The 21,527-nt window shown below is 39.7% G+C and overlaps 1 protein-coding gene across 1 annotated transcript; it reads right to left on the reverse strand.

The window, feature by feature from the left end:
* Positions 1–10,453: 10,453 nt before the first annotated feature.
* LOC134215900 (uncharacterized) lies at positions 10,454–19,557 on the reverse strand. Its single transcript, XM_062694990.1, has 2 exons — positions 19,423–19,557; positions 10,454–11,331 (listed from the first exon to the last, which is right to left on the reverse strand). Exons 1-2 carry the CDS (start codon positions 19,456–19,458, stop codon positions 10,567–10,569), a joined length of 801 nt encoding a protein of 266 aa, XP_062550974.1. The 5' UTR covers positions 19,459–19,557; the 3' UTR covers positions 10,454–10,566.
* Positions 19,558–21,527: the final 1,970 nt, after the last annotated feature.

Raw genomic sequence — 21,527 nt, forward strand, 5'->3', positions numbered from 1 at the left:
ATTTCAGATCGATCAACTTAAGTGTTAAAAAGATGACTACAAACCACACTGCGGAGAACATAAAAACAGCTGTGCTGGATGAGATATCGAGAACGCTAAAGTGGTAAGTGTAGTGACAGACAACGCAAATAATATGATTGCTGCGATGAGAAAAGCTTTAGACCACCGTCGGTTTCCATGTTTTCCCCATACTCTTAACCTCGTGACCCAAACAGCATCATCGCTTGACGACATTAACGATGTTATTATCAAGATTCGAAGCATTGTAAAGTACTTTAAGAATAGTGTCAACGCTTCTGATAAGCTTCGAAAGGTTCAAACTGCTAGTGGTGTAGCGGAGGGGAACGTTTTGATTTTGCAAAAGGATGTGCCAACCCGTTGGAATTTAAAGTTCTATGTGATCGATAGGTTCATGGATATGCGTAAAATTGTAGCAGATATAAATGGACGATTCCAATGGGCCACCTATGCTCACATCGACGGAGCTTGAGCTCTCGAAACAGCTTCTGCAGCTACTAAAACCATTCGAGTTTGTGACACGAGATATCAGTGGCCAAAAGTATGTAAATATGTCAAGAATTATTCCGATTGTGCAATGCCTCCGATCTAAGGTTGAGAAATGTTTGACCGCCATCCCTGCTATTAAGGCTATGAAGGGTAGCCTTCTCGCAGAATTAGATAAACGGTTTGGACAACTTGAACACAATATTATTGCTGCTGTTTCGGCAATATTGGATCCTAGATTCAAAGATCTGCATTTCCAAAATAAATCGGCGTTGTCAGCAGCGCTTTTCAAAACTCGAAAAAATGTCTACAACATTCAAGAAGAACATGGAATGGATGACGAAGCAACGGTGACATCGACTGTGAAAAAGGACGATGACGTAGATTTCTGGGGACTCCACAAGCAACTGTTCAAGGAGATGCCAAATTCTTGTGAAGATGCTGACGAATTGATTGCATATTTGTCGGCACCAGTAAGCGCTTTGGAAGCAAACCCACTGACGGTATGCGAGAATAGGCAGACCATCTACCCGGAACTTTACAAGCAAGCAAGACTACATCTGGTACATATTGCAACCTCCGTGCCATGTGAACGCTTATTTTCGAAAACAGGAGCTACTATGACGGAAAGCAGGAATCGACTTTCATCAAATCATCTCGAAAAGTTGATTTTCCTCAGTGGCATTGACGAAGCAGACTGGTTCGACTAATTGTAAAACTGTATTTTGTAAATATTAAACAGAAATAAGCTTAAAATAATTAAAAAAAGCCTAAAATTTTAAAATAAAAATAAAAATTTCTTGAAATTTTCTAAAACTTCAAATAATCATATGATTTTCCGAAATATCGATATTTTTATTGTGATATATCGGCTATATCGATACTTTGATTCGATTATCGTATCGAATCAAATATCGATATTTCGGAGTATCGGAACGTCCCTAAGGACACATCTTTGTGCATTTATTTCATGACGCAAAAAAGGGCTTATAGACTTATCACACCCCCTCCCCCCATCCAGAAAAAACAACATCAATTTAATATTTTTTTTAAATTAATTTTTATTAATTCAGCTGTGCTGCATCACAGCATTCATGAAATAATAAAAATGACAGTTGTGCATTACTTCCGTATCGGGTGGGAGCCCTTGAAAACGCGAGTACTTTGAAATTTGGATTCCGTGAGGAGTGTCCTTAAAATTTCAGTACCTCTGAAACACCACACATGTCGTGGGTGAACTAAAATGTTCTATCAGGTGATCTAGAACATTTTTTTTTCGATTTTTGAGAGCAAATTCCATAAAAATCTCGAATAATACAGGATAGGCACACCCCTCCTAATGTATGGAAGAATTATACTAATGACACACTGGTGGTATAAGTACCACGGTACAAAGAATATGAAAATGAGTTTTTTTTCAATTTATTTACCAATTGGAATAATTTGCTTGTCCTCTTGTACTACCGGTGTGTCCTTAGTACTACATGCATTTTAAGAGGACTAAAATAAAAACTTACCCTAAAAAATTAGAAAATTTCCATGGGTATGAGCAATAAAGAAATATGAAATTTCCACAAATAAAACAAAATTTCCATAATCAATTAAGAAATTTTCACAAAACAAAAATAAATAAGAACTTTTAAAAGCAAAAATTGCAATTATAAAAGAAGAATTTTCCATATAAAAATCAAAATGTGTCACGAAAAAAAATACAAAATTTCCATAAATAAATCAATATTAGCTATAAAAAATTACAAAATTGATTACAGCTGCTCGTTGGTTCAATATTGATATTGGTGCCCTTGAATACGTGAGGTGAAAAAATTTTGGATTCCAAAAAGTTCCTTAAAAAGGATTCAATCTATCACACATTCGGTTTTCATGTGTGAATGCTAAGAACTATTTTTCTAAAAATTGTTAAACGACACGAAATTCGCGGGGCCAGCAAGATTTTTAAATTTTTAAATCTTATTACTCGTTATAAATCGAAAATCAATTTGATTTGGTTGGAAGTGATTCCTCTCTGTTGAAACTTCAAATACATGATTGAACATATTTGCATGTAATTAATTTAGATTCCAATGTCAATGTCAAAAATTTCTTTTCTTCGAATTCACTGATAAAATTTTACTTCTATGTAGGTGGAATATCATTAATGGCATGACATAAATATTCTCCAACCATTCCCCACCCACGTTCCTTAGTTGCATATTTGCAGGTTACAGAACCGAGTGACTGGAAGTTTGTCACATGCTTTTATGGTTCTTGGTACTTCTCCCATCGTAAATGCTTTGAAGCATAACTTTATGAGTAGAAACGCTTCACATTCCTGCTACTATTCAGAAATGATCCCCGGTCGTGGCTGCTGCTAGAAAACTGAAAGATGGGCATTACTCGGAAGGGTGTTCAAGCCATAAACCACAACCATCAACTCTGATTGGTTTTCCTTCTTTCGATTTCATCGCCAACGGAATAGAGTGCATGCAAACATCAAAACTTTGTATTGGTTCGAAATCTTCAGAGGATGATAGCGAAAAAACTTGTTAAAATTTTTATGTTTTTAAAACAGATTTTTTTTTGTGCATGTCTATATGGCCGTGGTTCTGCCAAATCGCACCAAGCACAAACAAAAAATAACACATTTTTCTGCCCAAGTTATCATTTACATAATTTAATTGATCGCAAATTGTATCGGATGTCCAATAACTGAAGATATCCTTCAACATATTTTCGTTTGAACTGATAAAATGTTTGCTGTTTTTCTTGTATGAAAAAAATATTACAAATCAGTCAAAAAGCCACTTGGTGCTGAATTCCAACCGTATAGTCTTCAAACTGTATAGAGTCAAGATCTGTAAATCAATCTCTGTTATGGTCGAAATATGTATCTGTCAAGGTACAATCAAGTGGTGGAATTAAATGGAATTGTAGGAACGCGTCTTGTGACAAGTAAAGGCATTCCACTAAAAGCTCAAAATAATTTTCTCAGCCAAAAATAGGTAAGGACTAGGTAAAGATATAAGCTTCCAACATTAGGCATAAAATGTAAGAAATTATTCATATCTAGACCAACATTTGAAAAGGGCGTAACAGCCAAAATTTATTCCTTCTGATTCCTCGTCTACATATATAGCTATATATCTAGACCAACATTTGAAAAGGGCGTAACAGCCAAAATTTATTCCTTCGGATTCCTCGTCCACATATATAGCTGGATATGTAGACAAATAATCAGAAGGAATAAAATTTGGCTTTTGAGAGCAAATTCCATAAAAATCTCGAATAATACAGGATAGGCACAACCCCCCCCCCCCCTAATGAATGGAAGAATTATACTAATGACACACTGGTGGTATAAGTACCACGGTACAAAGAATAGGAAAATGAGTTTTTTTTTCAATTTATTTACCAATTGGAATAATTTGCTTGTCCTCTTGTACTACCGGTGTGTCCTTAGTACTACATGCATTTTAAGAGGACTAAAATAAAAACTTACCCTAAAAAATTAGAAAATTTCCATGGGTATGAGCAATAAAGAAATATGAAATTTCTACAAATAAAACAAAATTTCCATAATCAATTAAGAAATTTTCACAAAACAAAAATAAATAAGAACTTTTAAAAGCAAAAATTGCAATTATAAAAGAAGAATTTTCCATATAAAAATCAAAATGTGTCACGAAAAAAAATACAAAATTTCCATAAATAAATCAATATTAGCAATAAAAAATTACAAAATTGATTACAGCTGCTCGTTGGTTCAATATTGATATTGGTGCCCTTGAATACGTGAGGTGAAAAAATTTTGGATTCCAAAAAGTTCCTTAAAAAGGATTCAATCTATCACACATTCGGTTTTCATGTGTGAATGCTAAGAACTATTTTTCTAAAAATTGTTGAACGACACGAAATTCGCGGGGCCAGCAAGATTTTTAAATTTTGAAATCTTATTACTCGTTATAAATCGAAAATCAATTTGATTTGGTTGGAAGTGATTCCTCTCTGTTGAAACTTCAAATACATGATTGAACATATTTGCATGTAATTAATTTAGATTCCAATGTCAATGTCAAAAATTTCTTTTCTTCGAATTCACTGATAAAATTTTACTTCTATGTAGGTGGAATATCATTAATGGCATGACATAAATATTCTCCAACCATTCCCCACCCACGTTCCTTAGTTGCATATTTGCAGGTTACAGAACCGAGTGACTGGAAGTTTGTCACATGCTTTTATGGTTCTTGGTACTTCTCCCATCGTAAATGCTTTGAAGCATAACTTTATGAGTAGAAACGCTTCACATTCCTGCTACTATTCAGAAATGATCCCCGGTCGTGGCTGCTGCTAGAAAACTGAAAGATGGGCATTACTCGGAAGGGTGTTCAAGCCATAAACCACAACCATCAACTCTGATTGGTTTTCCTCCTTTCGATTTCATCGCCAACGGAATAGAGTGCATGCAAACATCAAAACTTTGTATTGGTTCGAAATCTTCAGAGGATAATAGCGAAAAAACTTGTTAAAATTTTTATGTTTTTAAAACAGATTTTTTTGTGCATGTCTATATGGCCGTGGTTCTGCCAAATCGCACCAAGCACAAACAAAAAATAACACATTTTTCTGCCCAAGTTATCATTTAGTTAATTTAATTGATCGCAAATTGTATCGGATGTCCAATAACTGAAGATATCCTGGACTGATAAAATGATTGCTGTTTTTCTTGTATGAAAAATACATTACAAATCAGTCAAAAAGCCACTGGGTGCGGTTTGGCTGTATTCCAATCGTATTGTCTTCCGACTGTATAGATTCAAGATCTGTAAATCAATCTCTGTTATGGTCGAAATACGTATCTGTCAAGGTACAACCAAGTGGTGGAATTAAATGGAATTGTACGAAGTCGCCATATGACAATTAAAGACATTTCACTAAAAGCTCGAAATAATTTTCTCAGCCAGAAATAGGTAAAGATATAAGCTTTCAACATTTGGCATAAAATGTAGGAAATTATTCATATCTAGACCAACATTTGAAAAGGGCGTAACAGTCAAAATTTATTCCTTCTGACTCTTCGGCTATATATAGCTATATATCTAAACCAATATTTGAAAAGGGCGTAACAACCTTCTGATTCTCTGTCCACATATATGGCTGTATATGTAGACAAATAATCAGAAGGAATAAAATTTGGCTGTTACGCCCTTTTCAAATGTTGGTCTAGATATGTAGACAAAGAATCAGAAGGAATAAATTTTGGCTGTTACGCCCTTTTCAAATGTTGGTCTAGATATCTTCACAATGCTCACTTCCTTCGAATCTTCAATGAAGCTACTCATTTCAAAACAATTCCATGGAACTCTTATCACCCACCACAACTTATATACATACAAGCCTACATTCCACTCGACCATGATAAATTCAACCATTATCCGAAAGCCTTCTCTGCAGAGCGGTGGCTTGAAATCTGTTCTTCAGTTATTCTCCATCGTTAACGTTTGTTTGTCGAGGAAATTAAATATAAACGGCTTGATTAAATAATTAAATCATCTTGTGGTTGCATGGCAAAATCAGAAAAGGTATAATGTGCCGGGAATTCAATTCGAAATTTAAAGAAAGGAGTGTGAAGTTCCATTTACACCTTTTGGAAAGTACAACACAAGCAATTTATATGCAAATACAGTTAATTCATTCGAATATAACTCTACAGCATGTTTAGTGTTTTATTTTCGTTTTCATCACTGTATTTGCTCATTGCCTAGGTTGGAGAAAGCTCATTGTTGGAATGTTATTCGTGAAACCCAGAACAAGGCAATTAATCCTATTATTTATTATTTATTCAGACTAAGGCCGAAGTGGCCTGTGCGGTATATAAGAGTCTTCTCCATTCGGCTCGGTCCATGGCTACACGTCGCCAACCACGCAGTCTACGGAGGGTCCGCAAGTCATCTTCCACCTGATCGATCCACCTTGCCCGCTGCGCACCTCGCCTTCAATTAATCCTACTAATCATTTAACAGCAAGATTATCGGGGACGAACATTCAAGACACAATCTCTGTATTTGCGGAAATAATGACGTCGAGCACGTAGTGTAGGGGTGTGTTGAGTATCGATCTAGATTTTAGTTACACTACGGGTAGGAGGAAAATGGACAAAACCTGTTGGTGAAGGGTTGGCGGGTCATAACTTAGAATTCATTACCATCTTTTATTTATATTTATTGCAAAACGATTTGTGTTAATGTTTGCCGATTCAGGACAGCTGCATTTTCTTTCTAAATATTGTCTCATTTTCATTATTTTCAGTGTTTTGTTTAGTTTTGGGGCTGCTAATAATCCACGTAATTAACACATAGGGAAAAAATTAACCATTTTAAATCGTTTATTTTTGTATATATGTATATGATCGATATTTCGTATGAATCATAAGAATCATAATATAAATCATTATTATATTATGCAACTTTTTTACACATACTAGCATTAGCATTGAGCATTTCGGACAAATTCGTAGGTGGCACAAGCCAAGACTATTTTATTAGAGTAGCATCACTTTCATTTGTTACCACAGATATTGATTTGGGACTAATCACTATCGAGATCTGTCCTGGGCACGTCCTTGTGAATGCTGAGGAAGGGGAAGAATGGTTAGTTGGACACCTATTTGAGAAAGATGCAGAGAACTCTATGACCACTCATAGCCCGAGCAGGAGCGACGACCTCGATAACAGAAATTGGTATAATTTAGCCTTGCATAAGAGGTAAAATACCAAAAAATAATACCAAAAACTTATACGCAGAATACTTGAGGCATACCATGCTTAGGTATTTCAATACCAAACGAATAATAATTGGTTATGCATTAAGTTTTGAAATTCAATTTTATAACTGAGTTTGTTATGGCTTAAGTATTGTGCATATTAGTTTTTGGTATTATTCCTCTGGTATTTTACCTCTTATGCAGGGCTAGTTATTAACAGAGTAAGGTATCAATAACAGAATTAAGTATTATTGAGTCAATTTCTCCTGCTCGGGAGGTGCCACGGGAGGTTTTGGAGAGCTTATTAACAGTAGGAATCGTTTTGGTAAATCATGAAACACAGAAAGGACTAAGATAGAAATACAAAGTAGGAAAGGGACGCGCCTGGAATTTGAACACCCACCCACTGCTTATAAGGCAGGAGCGGGAGCCACTAGACCACCGAGGGTCTCAAGTAGCCTTGCGAACAAAGCCGTAGGATTGCCGATGCCGAGTTTGATTCTCGGTCCGGTCTAGGATGTTCTCGAGTTGGAAACATTCTCGACACCTTGGGCATAGTGTATCCATTGTACTTGCCACACAATATACATACTCATGCAATGGCGGGCATAGAAAAGCTTTCAATTAATAACTGAGGAAATGCTAATAGAATACTAAGTTGAAAAGCAGGCCAAGTTCCAGTTGGAATGTGAAGCCATTGATGAATAAGAAGATCACCGAGCTCGTCTTATGCAACTTTGTATACTTCTGAGTGAGGGCAGCAGGGACTATGTCCAAGGGCTTGATAATCCCTCCCCAGACCATCTGCGAGTTGTGGTGCCTATGATGAGGTGGGGTCTAACAGTGGGCTCTGTTAAACTTCTATAAAAAAAGCTGCATGTATCCGCAGGTTGGCTCCGCCAAAGCGTCCGTATGCCGCTCAAAGCGTACAAGCCCAAGTCCTGGTGTTAGTTGGGACTCTAAACAGACCTGACACGATGGCCCTCCAATGAGAAAGGAGGTTTGCGCAGGCCCAATAAGCCGCCATAAAAAACAACCATTACGAACGACAAAGAAGGTAATACGACTCGATACAATTGAATGGCAGCCAATCAACGCAAGGATGTGCAAGCTGAGGATTAAAGGCCGTTTCTTCAACTATAGCATCATCAACGTGCACTGCCCACACGAAAGGAGACCCGACGACGAGACAGAAGCGTTCTATGCACAGCTGGAGCGAATATACGATGGATGCCCACTGCGGGACGTCAAAATCATCATCGGTGACATGAACGCTCAAGTAGGAAGGGAGGAAATGTATAGACCGGTCATCGGACCGGATAGTCTGCATACCGTATCGAACGACAACGGCCAACGATGCATAAACTTTGCAGCCTTCCGCGGGATAGTAGTCCGAAGCACTTTCTTCCACCGCAAGAATATCTACAAGGCCACATAAAAATCACCTAATCAAGTAACGGAAAACCAAATCGTCCACGTTGTAATCGACGGTAAATTCTTCTCCGACATCTCTAACGTCCGCACTTACCGCAGTGCGAATATTGAATCCGAACACTACCTCGTTGCAGTATGCCTGCGCTCAAAACTCTCGACGGTGTACAACACGCGTCGAACGCCGCGGCTTGACATTGGGCGGCTACAAGACGGTAGACTAGCCCAAGAATAAGAACAGCAGCTGGAAGTGGCAGTTCCAACAGAAGAGCTGGCTGACGATACGTGGAGGAAACGAATAAACCGCGAGCTGCTGGGAGAACCATCCGTCGTTCACACCGCGAAAATCGGACGACTGCGGTGGGCCGGGCACGTAGCCAGAATGTCGGACAGTAACCCGGTGAAAATGGTTCTCGACAACGGTCCGACAGGCAGAAGAAGGCGAGGTGTGTAGCGGGCAAGGTTGATCAATCAAGAGGAAGATGACTTGCGAACCCTCCGTAGACTGCGTGGTTAGCGACGTGTAGCCATGGGATAAAAGTGCGTAGAGGGTAGTTGGTGTCAGTTCGTCGGTTACGTCGGATGAGTAAGCCATGAGCGGCGAACAACGTCGATCAATAAAGAAAGTGTTTGCTACTTAGTTGCAAACTCGACCATGTCAACGACCTTCCCCGTCTCACCTCACCCTTCGACGACTAACATTAAATAAAGGTAATTAAAATTAATTATTCTCCCCTACTCAAACAATCTCCCACCTAAAGCTTCCCCATGCCTGCAACGCCCTGGGACCCGTGATCAAAAGAGGCTCTTGGTGCCCACCATATAAGCTGTCGTTGACTCTAGACCAACAGTTCGGGGCCTAGGCTCTAGCCCCCTTCTGAGGCAGTAGTAACTCTGGGAGTAAAAAGTAAATTTCATATCACAGTTCGTTCCGTTTCACCGAGTATGTCTTAAAATCCACAAACAGATGATGAGTCTGTAAGTTGTATTCCCGGAATATTTTTTTTAATGTGAATAATATCAATATTAATGAGATTTCTATAATTTTAAGATGACTTTAAAATGCCATGTTTTTAACTTTTGTGTAAGTGTGTAAGGTAAGGGGCTGTCCATATTCCAGGTTTCTATCAATTTTAGATACTCTCCTCCCCCAGCGTTGACAATGGCTCATATAAATTATCAAAAATCAAATTATCAAGAATCGTGAACATTTGCCACCCCTCCCTTAAATGTTCCAGCGTTATATGGATATCCATTCATAAAAAAAATCCGCAAGCTGCTCAATATTCGAAATTTCATTTAAAATCTGAATCATTTGTGTTCATACATTTCTGAAATAACATTTTCCCATCATTGTTTCACGGATTTGAAACCCAACTGATTTAGTTATGAGATATTGGGATGTACGCGAATATCTGAATTGCCGATCTACAAATATGACCAACCGAATGCGGACTACTCAAACTTAACTAACTAGAATGAAACATAATGATGTTGTTACGTGTTGTTAAGTATCAAATTTAAGGTAAAATCAACACGCCACCTTGAAGCACAATCAATTGAAACTTTATGTTCGGAATTTCCGAACATAAATATTCAGACGAACTAATTGAAGTCTAATTTGACTAATAGCTAATAACTTCCAAATACAATAAATTGAATTTTATTTATTTTAATTAATTATTCAAATTTCATTATTATGGAATTGGTTGCTGCGAATGTAAGGGAAGTTCTTTCGCAATTTATTGCTTATACACATTGAATGTTCCACTTCTAACTATCTATGAATATTTATTACATAACAGAACGGAAGGCGTACAAAATGAGATGACTGTGGTTGAAACATTCCGAAAGCATAACATGTCGTACGTTCAGCAAGTGCCCAATACACATGAAGATGTCCGTGTATCGAAATAGCTCCCAGACGGACACTGAATATGTTGTGCTACCAGGTTGGCATCGCAGAAATAATAATATCGGCAGTCAGTGACATCTTCATACAGACCGGGGGAGTCACATCGATACGTTTGTGATGGAACTGTTTGCCTATCTACACAGCGAGTGCCATTGAACACTCGGTTGGCGCTACACCGGTAAAGTTCGGGATATAGGACACGAATGCCGTTCCTATTGTCGGCCATACAAAGATAATAAATGTTATTATTTCCTGGCCAAGCGTTCATCTCACCTGCTTGGGAGCAATTCCATTGAGGAATTGTGCAAGTCGTATCATTCAATGGTAACGAACAGTCTCCTGTCGTAGGGGAAAAGGCCGTGTTTTCGCATGCCATGTTAATAGACACCAGGTTCTGACCATTCTGATAGCAAAAATGATATTTCTCACATTCGAACGGATCGGGGAATACACCCATGGTATTACACACGAAGTTTCCTTCCTGGCCAGCCGGATTGCATGCCCCAATCCGTTGAGAGCAGCCGCCCTCGTTAACGTTGCAAAAATATCCGGCATCGGCGTCACATTCCTCTACCGGAACCGGTTGCCACGAGTTGTTCAACTCTATGCATCGGGCCACGGTTTTACATGTTATACAGATGATGCCGTCAGTCGTGCATGTTTCGGACTGGAACTTGGTCACCGACAAAATACGGTTTCCTCTTGCAGCAGCAGATATCACCTGAAGGGAGAAAAAAATGTGGTTATTATGATATACAATTCATGCCAGCAAATATTGAAGTACGTGTAACCATTGTTAATTATTTTTATGTGTTGCCATTCGTTTGTTTGTTTTTAATAATATTTATAGATCAAGCTTATTCGATATCGCTCTCCTCGTTTTCAACCAATGAAAGTCAATTTTATATAGGGTTAAGGCAGGCATTTTCGTCTTTTCGTCATAGTCTCGAAAAGCAATTAAAGAGACACTTTTTTTTACCAAATTCATCCTACCAAATCATAAACTCAGGACTGGAGATCTAGCAATAGGACGTTGCTTTCGTTGGTTTTAGCCCCTAGGACGATGGACGCTGTGGCAATTTAACAAAAACATTCACTGCTGTTCAACTTTTAGCTGTAGATACTAAAAGAATGTGTAACACTTTCAACTTCTGAAAGAATGGGAAAATTGTTTTCTGCTTATTTGTTCTAGTCCTTCTGGAGGATGGTAACGATAGTAAAAATCAGAAAGGTGCATTGCCAGCAACGATGTTTTCGATCATTTAGTAATCTTGGTTCGACTATTTAGTAGTTTGTCAATAACTCATTCCAGAAGCAAAATTTCAAAATGTTTTGTATAGTAGACTTCCATTGCGTTTTTATATCACTCTGCTTAACAGTTCGTTGTTTGAATTCCTAAAATAACGGAATTTAGGCGCTAGTTGCAGTAACTTGGCGGCATGGAAGAAAATAGTTAATGACGCAGACCCATGAATCACGAGTTGTACGATAAAAAAACCCAGATTAATCCACCTAGCGGCGATGATGCCTTTCTCGTGCATCGTAAAATGTACTGAAAAATCACATAAGAAAGGTAAAAAAAGCAAAGTTCAAAAAAGCACAGGCGCAAATAAGAGGTGGTCCAAGGGATCGGAGTCGGCTTCATGGGTCATACCGGTGGTCATGCTCTGTGGTCGAACAGTAATTGTCCCTTACCGCGTCATGCTGGGCTCTGGCGTGGTGGACCTCTTTTCCCGAGCAACTCGTGGGACCAAAATGGAAAACCAAGTCAATTCTTCAACTAGTGGTAGTAGTGTAGGCGACAACCCCTTCGCAAGAGGTGGGTTGTTCAGGTCTCCGCCTAGGAGGCCAGAGGCAATAGTCGTCAGTTCAGTGCGCAGCGCCAGCGTGAGTCACTTAACCATCTCCCAGGCTCCGCCGTTAGAGGTTATAGACGGCCCATGGGTTGGGAAATGAACCGCAAACGCGATGGGCTTTCGGCCTTCGAGGTGGCGACGGAACAGCTGGACGTCATCATCGACTTTGCGTCATCGAAGCATAATATCAGTAAGGAACTTAAGAAAAGCTTGCTGAAACTTCGCCAAGCTGGAAACGGCGGTCGTGACGGCCAAGTGCGAACCCGTGAAATCTGTGGAGTCGAGGTCTACCCAGACTGAGGACCAAGAATTCGCGGATTTGGAAAAGAAGGCCCAGGCGAATGAGGGTAGCAAGAAGTCTAGGGTAGGCGCCAATCGCTCCAGGGGCGATGCCCTAGTCATCAAAACGGACGAGGCTAAGTACTCGGACGTTTTGAAGGCGATGAGGAGTGACGTCAAGCTCGATGAACTCGGCGCCGACGTACGTCGAATTAGACGTACCCGGATGGGCGAGATGATCCTCGAGCTAAAGCGGGGCATAAAAGGGGCGCAAAAGGGCGCCGCCTACAAGAAGCTGGCGAAGGAAGTCCTAGTCGAGACGGTCAAGGTGAGGGCACTCACGACGGAGGTGAATCTAAGGGTTAAAGACCTGGACGAGATCACTGAAGTCGAAGAGCTCGTCACGGCACTGCGGCGACAGTGTGAAGTGGAGGCGCCCATCGCAGCCGTTCGGCTACGGAAAGGTCCGGCAGGGACACAGGTAGCATTGGTTCGGCTATCTGCAGCGGACGCCTCCAAGGTAGTCAAGTTAGGGAGCGTCAAGGTGGGGTGGTCGGTATGGCCTGTGGGCATATATGAGCAACCCGAAGTTTGCTTCAAGTGCCTGGAACCAGGGCACAAGCAATGGGACTGCAAAGGCCCTGACAGAAGCAAGCTCTGTCGACGCTGCGGATTCAAAGGACATAAGGCACAATGCTGCACGAACCCTCCCAACTGTTTGATCTGTTCCAGCAAAGCTGCGAACAGCAAGCACCCCATGGGGGGTTCGAAGTGCCCGGCGTTTAAGCGTGCTGCAAAATCACAGTGCAGGTAACGCAGCTAAACCGCCAGGAACGGTAATTGGGTCACCAATGAGTCTAAAATGGTGGCGATATGGACAACGGGGAAATACCCAGTCCAAGAGTTGGTGTCTTCGACACACGAGGGCTTCGTCATTGCCAAAATCAACGGGGTCTTCTTCTGCAGCTGCTATGCGCCTCCTCGATGGTCGATCGAGCAGTTCGGTCGAATGCTAGATTGTTTGACGACTAACTTGATGGGGCGTAGGCCGGTGATGATAGCGGGGGACTCCAACGCTTGGGCCGTGGAATGGGGAAGCCTGGAGTGTAGATGATGGCTACACTCACAGCGACCACCTGGCGGTTCGCTACAGTATCGACTATACGACCAGCATTCAGCGGACGGATGAAGGGGCGAGGCCTAGCCCTCGTATGTGGAGGACATCATACTTCGACGACGAGGTGTTTAAGGAAGCGCTCCGCCGCGAGCACAATACTCTCGGTCTGAGCGGCGAGCAGCTGGTAACAGTACGATGCGATGCCACCATGCCTAAGAAAGTCCACCCTAGGAATGGGAGCCTTCCAGCTTACTGGTGAACTCAAGCAATTGCGAACCTGCGCCGCGCCTGCCTACGGGCAGGTGCCCTGTGGGTGCCCTGTGCCCTGTGGTCGAACTCGATCCTTTCGCGGCGTCGGTTAACCAGACGGGTTCCGAGCCCGAGGATGGAAAGGGGTCCTCGTCAAGGCTGGGGCAGGCGTAGGCACCGCGTCGGCAAGTCCCTCTGTGTGCTGGCGAATAGGCCCTATCGCAGAGAGGTCAATTTGGGATGCACGCGGCATCATCATTCTTGATACCAGTCGTGCAGAGGGAAGCAGGCGCGAAGTCGACCCTGCCCACCTTCCGAGGACATAGGGCGACCCAGATTACAGTAGGCTTGACAAGTATTGCATATGCTGGAAGAGAGACCAGCAAAGGTAATGTCAAGCAGAGAACCTGAAAGAGGACGTCGGCTCCGGGGTAGACCCCGCACTCGCTTACTGTATGCAATCGATGAAGGTAAGCGTGCAGCCGCTGGGCAGGAAGACTGGCGATTGGCGGCCCAAGAACGAGCCACGAAGAATATGAGATTTTGCTCCAACACGAATTGTATGACGCTCATTGGTAAAGGTAGGAAGGTAACTGTAGCTAGCGCTACGTTATTACTCTGTTATTAGTGGAATTCAAACAATGAATTGTGAAGCAGAGTTGTAGAAAAACCTTCACACTAGAAGTTCACTATACAGCATGTTTGCAGAACTACTGTCCAACAGTCTTGAAAAATGCCCTGCCCTACATCCTTCCAGCTTTTGCCAACTTCTGTGTTCACCCCAAAGTTGGGCGACCTCGTTGTTCATTCTTCGCAGCTATACGCCGTTCTCTTGTACATCGTCAAAGATGATCCAAAGTACGTGTCGCGCTTAAAAACTTCAAGTGCTTGTTAGGCCTCCTGGTTATAGTTTTATGTCCGTATAGGGCCACTGGTCTTATGACTATTTTGATTATTATGACGGCATGGACCACCTTTAACGTATTCCAGTCTACCGTTACATTGCTTCTCAAGAAGGCTCTATCGGTTCCACCCACTAGCAGGTACATGTATGTACAATGTAGATTGTCTTCGGAGCATTCGCTTCTGTCAAATTTTTGCTGCATCACGCTCCAGGCGGGTCTACAGATCTGCCACCATTTCAAATGTTCAACCGACAATAATCATAGCATCAGTGAAGCAAAAACAAATATATACTACATCAGCTGAAAATCGTACCTCGGATCCTACACCAAATTATCAGCCTTTCACCTGTCGTAGTTCCCGCCTGGATTTGAACACCATGCATCTTTGCTTTTATTAGTCTTTATAAAAATATATTAGTCTTAAAAATATATTGTGATTTTTTATATACATATTTGGAGCATGCAAATAAACGTAACATTAATACGATCTTTCTATTCTTTTAAATCGAAATAAATGCAAACTGTGCTTGGTTGCGAAACTCAGTCAAATTTAATAGAATATCGAATGTTAATTAGCTTGATGGGATTTACTGCAATTTTACATGTCGTTGAATTTTGAAACTATTTGCTGTGTATACTGAGCCTGTTTACACGTCGTTGAAATTCAAACATTTTTTGCTGTATACCACAGCCGCCCATCTTCTCCGTTACTAAGGAAAGGAAGGAAATGATGATATGACATCTACTCAACGAGAGGCCAGCGATTCACCGACGCCCTCATAGATATCAAGGAGGTGGATGGTTGGAATGGAATATACACAGCAAATAGTTTTGAAAATTAAGTGAAGCATTTGAAGTGAAATTGCGCAAACCCCCATATATTTTTTGATGGTTGGTGCTCAAGTTGGCGCTTCGGTCGTTCGTGTGATATTGTTGGTCGAATCAATTGATTGTTCGTGCCGTTGTTGGTAAAACTTGATGGATGTTGGAATAAACGAAAGGTGGAGTCAATGTTAGTCAAACTGCTTGACCGTGTGTACGTTCCATAAAGAATGTTCGCTGTGATAATCACCCAACAGGAAAGAAGGGATGCGTCGAATTTAATGGTCATTCCCACATTTTAAAGATAACATATCTAGACCAACATTTGAAAAGGGCGTAACAGCAGAAATTTATTCATTCAGCTTCTGATTTTTCGTCCACATATATAGCTATATATGTAGACGAGAAATCAGAAGGTATAAATTTTGGCTGTTACGCCCTTTTCAAATGTTGGTCTAGATATAAGCCATTAACTGTCAAGTCCAACACCCAGCATTATGGCTACAAATATTCGACAAACTACGTAAATTGTTGCTTTATGTTGTTGTCATTTACTTGAGAAGTGGGCACGTGAGTACACACGCAGTGAATGTAAAACTAAACCATTGCCAACGATAACAACATTGTCCTCTCTGGTAAACGTCAGGACAAACAAAACTCGCAACAAGCAATTGTCGTAAACTGCAACAAAATAGGACAATGATTTTTTATGGCCCGTTTACATATGAGCTAGTTCTAGCGGACAATGCACTGTCCGACAATACTAGCGCGAAATTAGCATAATGTAAACAGTAATTGTCATGTGCTAATAGTGTTTACATTATGCTAATATCGAGCTAGTATTGTCGGACAGTGCATTGTCCGCTAGAACTAGCTCATATGTAAACGGGCCATTACTGTGCATCAAGACAAGTTACCAGGTTTTGGCGATGTTTTTAGATAACAATTGTTGGTTGTCAATATTTGTATAAAAATAGCCGAAATTTATAAATAATGGCAGTTTGAAAAGTTAACAACAAACACCTATTATATTATACCTATATACCATATATATCTCGCTGTATTTGCTGCAGATGAAATTTCATGCAACTTTGTCCTTATCTTATGCAGATTGGGACAAAGACATTATCGCTATGCTGTTTTGTTACTTGTTTTTTATCATTTTGCAGCGATAATTACACTTCTTGCACGATATAAAAAGGAATCGACGAAGTTGTATAACAAAAGTATATAAACGTAAATATATTTAACCAACTAATTTCAGCTTCGTTTTAAAAGATATCACAGGCAGTGGGGATTATTTGGTATAGATCGAGCAGCAAGTTTGTCTCGACTAAAAAATCCAGGGATAAAATATATTTTTGTTCATGATTCGTTGCAGCTAACTTTTGGCTTTTACATATGCCTGTTAATGCATATTGTTGCATGTCTTATTGAATATTTATTTTAAAAACATGATCTCAGAATGCTTCCTTTCTAGTTCAAATTCCATTGTGCATGAAGGGGGCACAGCTGTCAGACACATAATCAAAAACAAGTTCGATTATTAGGTAGCTATGTCAATCCATCAAATCAAATGCTACACAGATAAGAACTTTGATATCAAATTGCAAGTGAGACCTTTTCTGTTGAATTGTATCTTACAAATTGCATCAAACGTGTTGACAGTTATTGTTGATTATTTTTAACAGATTACAAAGTAAAGGCTAAATGACCCGAGACTTGAGTGAACTGAACTGAACTAGACAAATCGATGTGATGAAATATTGTTTTTCTACTAAACTCTATTTGATAAAACAAAGCCAAAAACCTTATTCCATTGCCAAAAAGAGATAAAGCGACTGGCTCAAGGGGGAAATCCTACACAGAAAAATATATGAAAATTGAACGACATTTAAAACAGTGTATAATGTGAAAATAAACTATATTTGATGTATTCACAACAGTCATGTAAATTTAAATTTATGTCTACTTAAATTTCAATAAAATCTGCTTATTTTTACGATCGTGTAATTTCAAATTGATTTAGGGGAAGATCCCCCAGTGCTGTACACATAAGCCATTTAACGAAAAACTGATCTAACTCTTTATCTAATATTGACCATCTCCACATAATCAGAGTGCATTCGATTTATGTTTATTTTGTTGAATGTTGATACAAACCTCCTAAAGTAGGGTGAAACATAAAACATATCAGGAATTTTGTGCAATTCTAAATTTTGGACTTTTCAATAGCTTCCTTTTGTACTTCATAAGATGAAGGAGGGACTTCTGTAAGTGCCGTTTTGAGACATTTCCGTTATTGGTAGGTGTCCGACGCTGGGAGATTTCCCCCTACATTTGAAAGCACATCGTGTTCGTTTATTTTTGCGTTTATTTTCATGCTCCAAATATGTGAATCAAAATAAACGTAATTTTACATAGTTTTTCTGGCTGGGTAGGCCCGACCCTTAATTGCTATTTTGTATCCCTTCATAAATCTCAACGGTTCAAGCAAGCAGTAGAACTGGGAATCAAATGGGCTCTGAACTATGCAAATATCTATTCTATCGACAATTCATATAAATCGATACTACAATCGAAAAATCGTTTCTGAAAATGAAGGAAATGGGACTACAGGAAATACCTATAGCTCCCGGAATATTTCATTATTTTCATTATTCTTGAATCAAAACTGTGAGATCTGTTATTATCGTACAAGCAGATGCTGAAGAGTTTATAAAAACTTTAACATGCGAAATAAAACGTTCTTAAAAAGCTTATTGGAGAGGCTTTAACAGAAACCCCGAAAATTAAATATTTTTAGATGAAGATCTTTCTGTGCAGCATCTTCACACCGTCCCAGCGTTAATTTTCAAGCCGCATTATAATTGAATTACCTAATTCTAATAATAAAACATTTATTTATAATACACCGGAGTTAAAATCATACAGTTGAACTAAGGCTAAGTAAATAAGGCCAGGAACGATGGGGTGCTACTCAAAAGATATCTTTCCTACACAATGGTCTACTAACAAGAATAGGTATTGAGTAAAATGCAGCAACATTTACTATTATGTTTTTCTCAGTTCTGAGCCGTACGATATTTTGGCTGCAATATTCCAAAAATATGAATTATGCTTCCACAGCACCAGTTCACACTTCCGGCGCTAATTTTTATCCCCATGTCCTCGGAGACTAGTAGCGAGAAAGTTCTTCACACCATAATTTCCACCAGCACACGTCCGGAGCACTTTTTTGCGGTTATTTATGGCATGATCTCACTTATGTTAATCTACACAGCAACCACAGTCGACGGGTTTCCCGTGATTTTGCTTGCAAAGTACAACAGAGGTTGCATCCCAGCTGTGTAGCATGCTCTCGCATGGTGTTGTTATTTTCTTATGCTCCACTTAAACATCCACTTTTGAACACACTTTTTTTGGTATACCTCATCCCTCTTAACTGATTCATGGGTTCATATTCCGACAGAGCTCAAAGCGTCACTTTCGCACGGTCAGTCCTTTTAGTTTATATGTTTATGACCCTTGTGGGTCATAGTTTAGTTTGGTTACACTTTGATTTTGAAAACTTTTCTTCGTACCAAGAGTACTCCCACCGTCAGCCGCCAGTAGCTCATGTTGGATATTTCAACACCACAGGGAATGACTCAATGAGTTTATTCTTCCAACCACTCGTGAACACTCCCTGCGTATCACAGCAACAGCATGAAACCAAGTGGTTATGAAGACGACGTACACTGATTGAACATTGCTATCCAGTAACGACTTTATTTATACGCCTTGACAGCTTGTCACCGAGCAACATATTGAACTGAAGAAACAGTTTCGAATGATTGTTAAAAAAATGTTGGAATTCGTCGGTGTTTTCCTAATGATCTTATCTACCATGGGAAACGAGTGTGGATAGATACAAGATTACCGGTAATTGACAGCTTTCGTCTAGCTTGCGATCTTCAATGAGTGAAAGTTTTTGTCCGGTCCTATACCAAAAGCATACCGGGGATAATGTGCCTTACATATTCGGCAACGCAACAAATATTGATTTAAAGAATGCCTCAAACTTGAACTCGTTGCCAAAAAGTTGGTGAATAAACACCTCATCTCGCACAAAGCATATATTTTGTATCTCCGTCGAAGATCCTACCCCAGTCGCACACTCGAAAACCAATGAAGGCAACATGTTTGCCAAGATTCCATCGCAATCCGTTATGTTCATTGAACAACACGATGCATGTCAACTGTTGAAATAGAACTTCTCTCTATACTCGTGACGATTTATACATATTTTTGCAATGTCAAATGTCAATTCCGACATTGAACTCTAGTATAGGTACCGTCTTAAAGTTATGTTAAGAAAAGTGTATCTTTTGAGCACAGCCAACGCTTAGATTTATTTGGAATACGTTTTCTACTTTTAGATAATTATATATTGGAGAAAAGTTCATTAGTAGAGATGGAAACTGGGAAGGAAATTATTTTTTTGTAGAAAATGGTAATCCTTATTTCAAACTTCCTTTATACGAATTACTGTCGCATGTACATTGGAAAATCGGCAAACATGCGACATATATGCTCCTAGTAAATGGCAATACAATTTCGCCTAATCAGTGAGTAGAATAAAATGACAGCTACTGGTCACGGTTGTAGGCTTTCCGAAAGTTCTATGCTACGTTTTGACAGGGCAATTAAATTGACCAACTCAGTTGAATTCAATTGACTTGCCCAAGTTTAAATTGAACTCGCCGCGTTGATTAGTTCACATGTCTTGTACGAAGTATTATAGTGAGATATGTTGTTAGGCTTTAAAAAATATGCCTGTCAATCATGCCAATCTTCTAAAACACTGAGTCAAAAGTTGGAATTTAGCTAATTGATATAATAAATAAACAAGCATTTGCCTAAGAAAAAGTGTTATGTCCATCAAGCTAAACGAACTTATGCCGAACCTATCTATTTCCTATGTCACGGAAAACGATCCTGGTTATCCATATTCCAACTAACGTTGGCAGAATAAAAAAACATCATCTACATTCCGTCGTCCGTTGAAAACAGAGCAAACAAAAAAATCATTTCTCCCTGATTCTTTTTTCTTTTCATGGAAGTGAAAAAGTGCAAAAATATTTGATGAAATTGATATGCTTCAGTGTTTAAGGAAAAAAGCGTAACGTCGCTTGCCTAAAGCAAAAAGAAATTGTTTGCACTTCCAGCTCCGCTGCAGCGGAGAATAGAGTCCAATTTTTTCTTCGATATCGGAAACTACTCAGCTGGTAACAGTGATAAAATAACACTGCAAAAACCCAAGGCACGCTGTTAAATTGCTTTGAACTGATGTTGCGTCTACCTTTGTCTAAAAGAATGCTTCTACCACTTGAACGCCAATTGCTTTAAATAGCTCAAGCATAAAGTTTCTAGTTCTTTCTGAAGATAATAATAATAAAATTCAAGCGAAGATGCCAGATGAGAGTAATCGGAAAAAGACAGATTCTTTATAGGAAACTTCTGGGTTTTGAAATATTTGCAAAATCATGCAAATATTTTTAAGATTAAGAGTAGATATACTAAAATGCCCTCCTTAGCCGTACGGTAAGACGCGCGGCTACAAGGCAAGACCATGCTGAGGGTGGCTGGGTTCGATTCCCGGTGCCGGTCTAGGCAATTTTCGGATTGGAAATTGTCTCGACTTCCC

Source organism: Armigeres subalbatus, chromosome 2 (genome assembly GCF_024139115.2).
Source record: "Armigeres subalbatus isolate Guangzhou_Male chromosome 2, GZ_Asu_2, whole genome shotgun sequence".
Lineage (NCBI taxonomy): Eukaryota > Metazoa > Arthropoda > Insecta > Diptera > Culicidae > Armigeres > Armigeres subalbatus.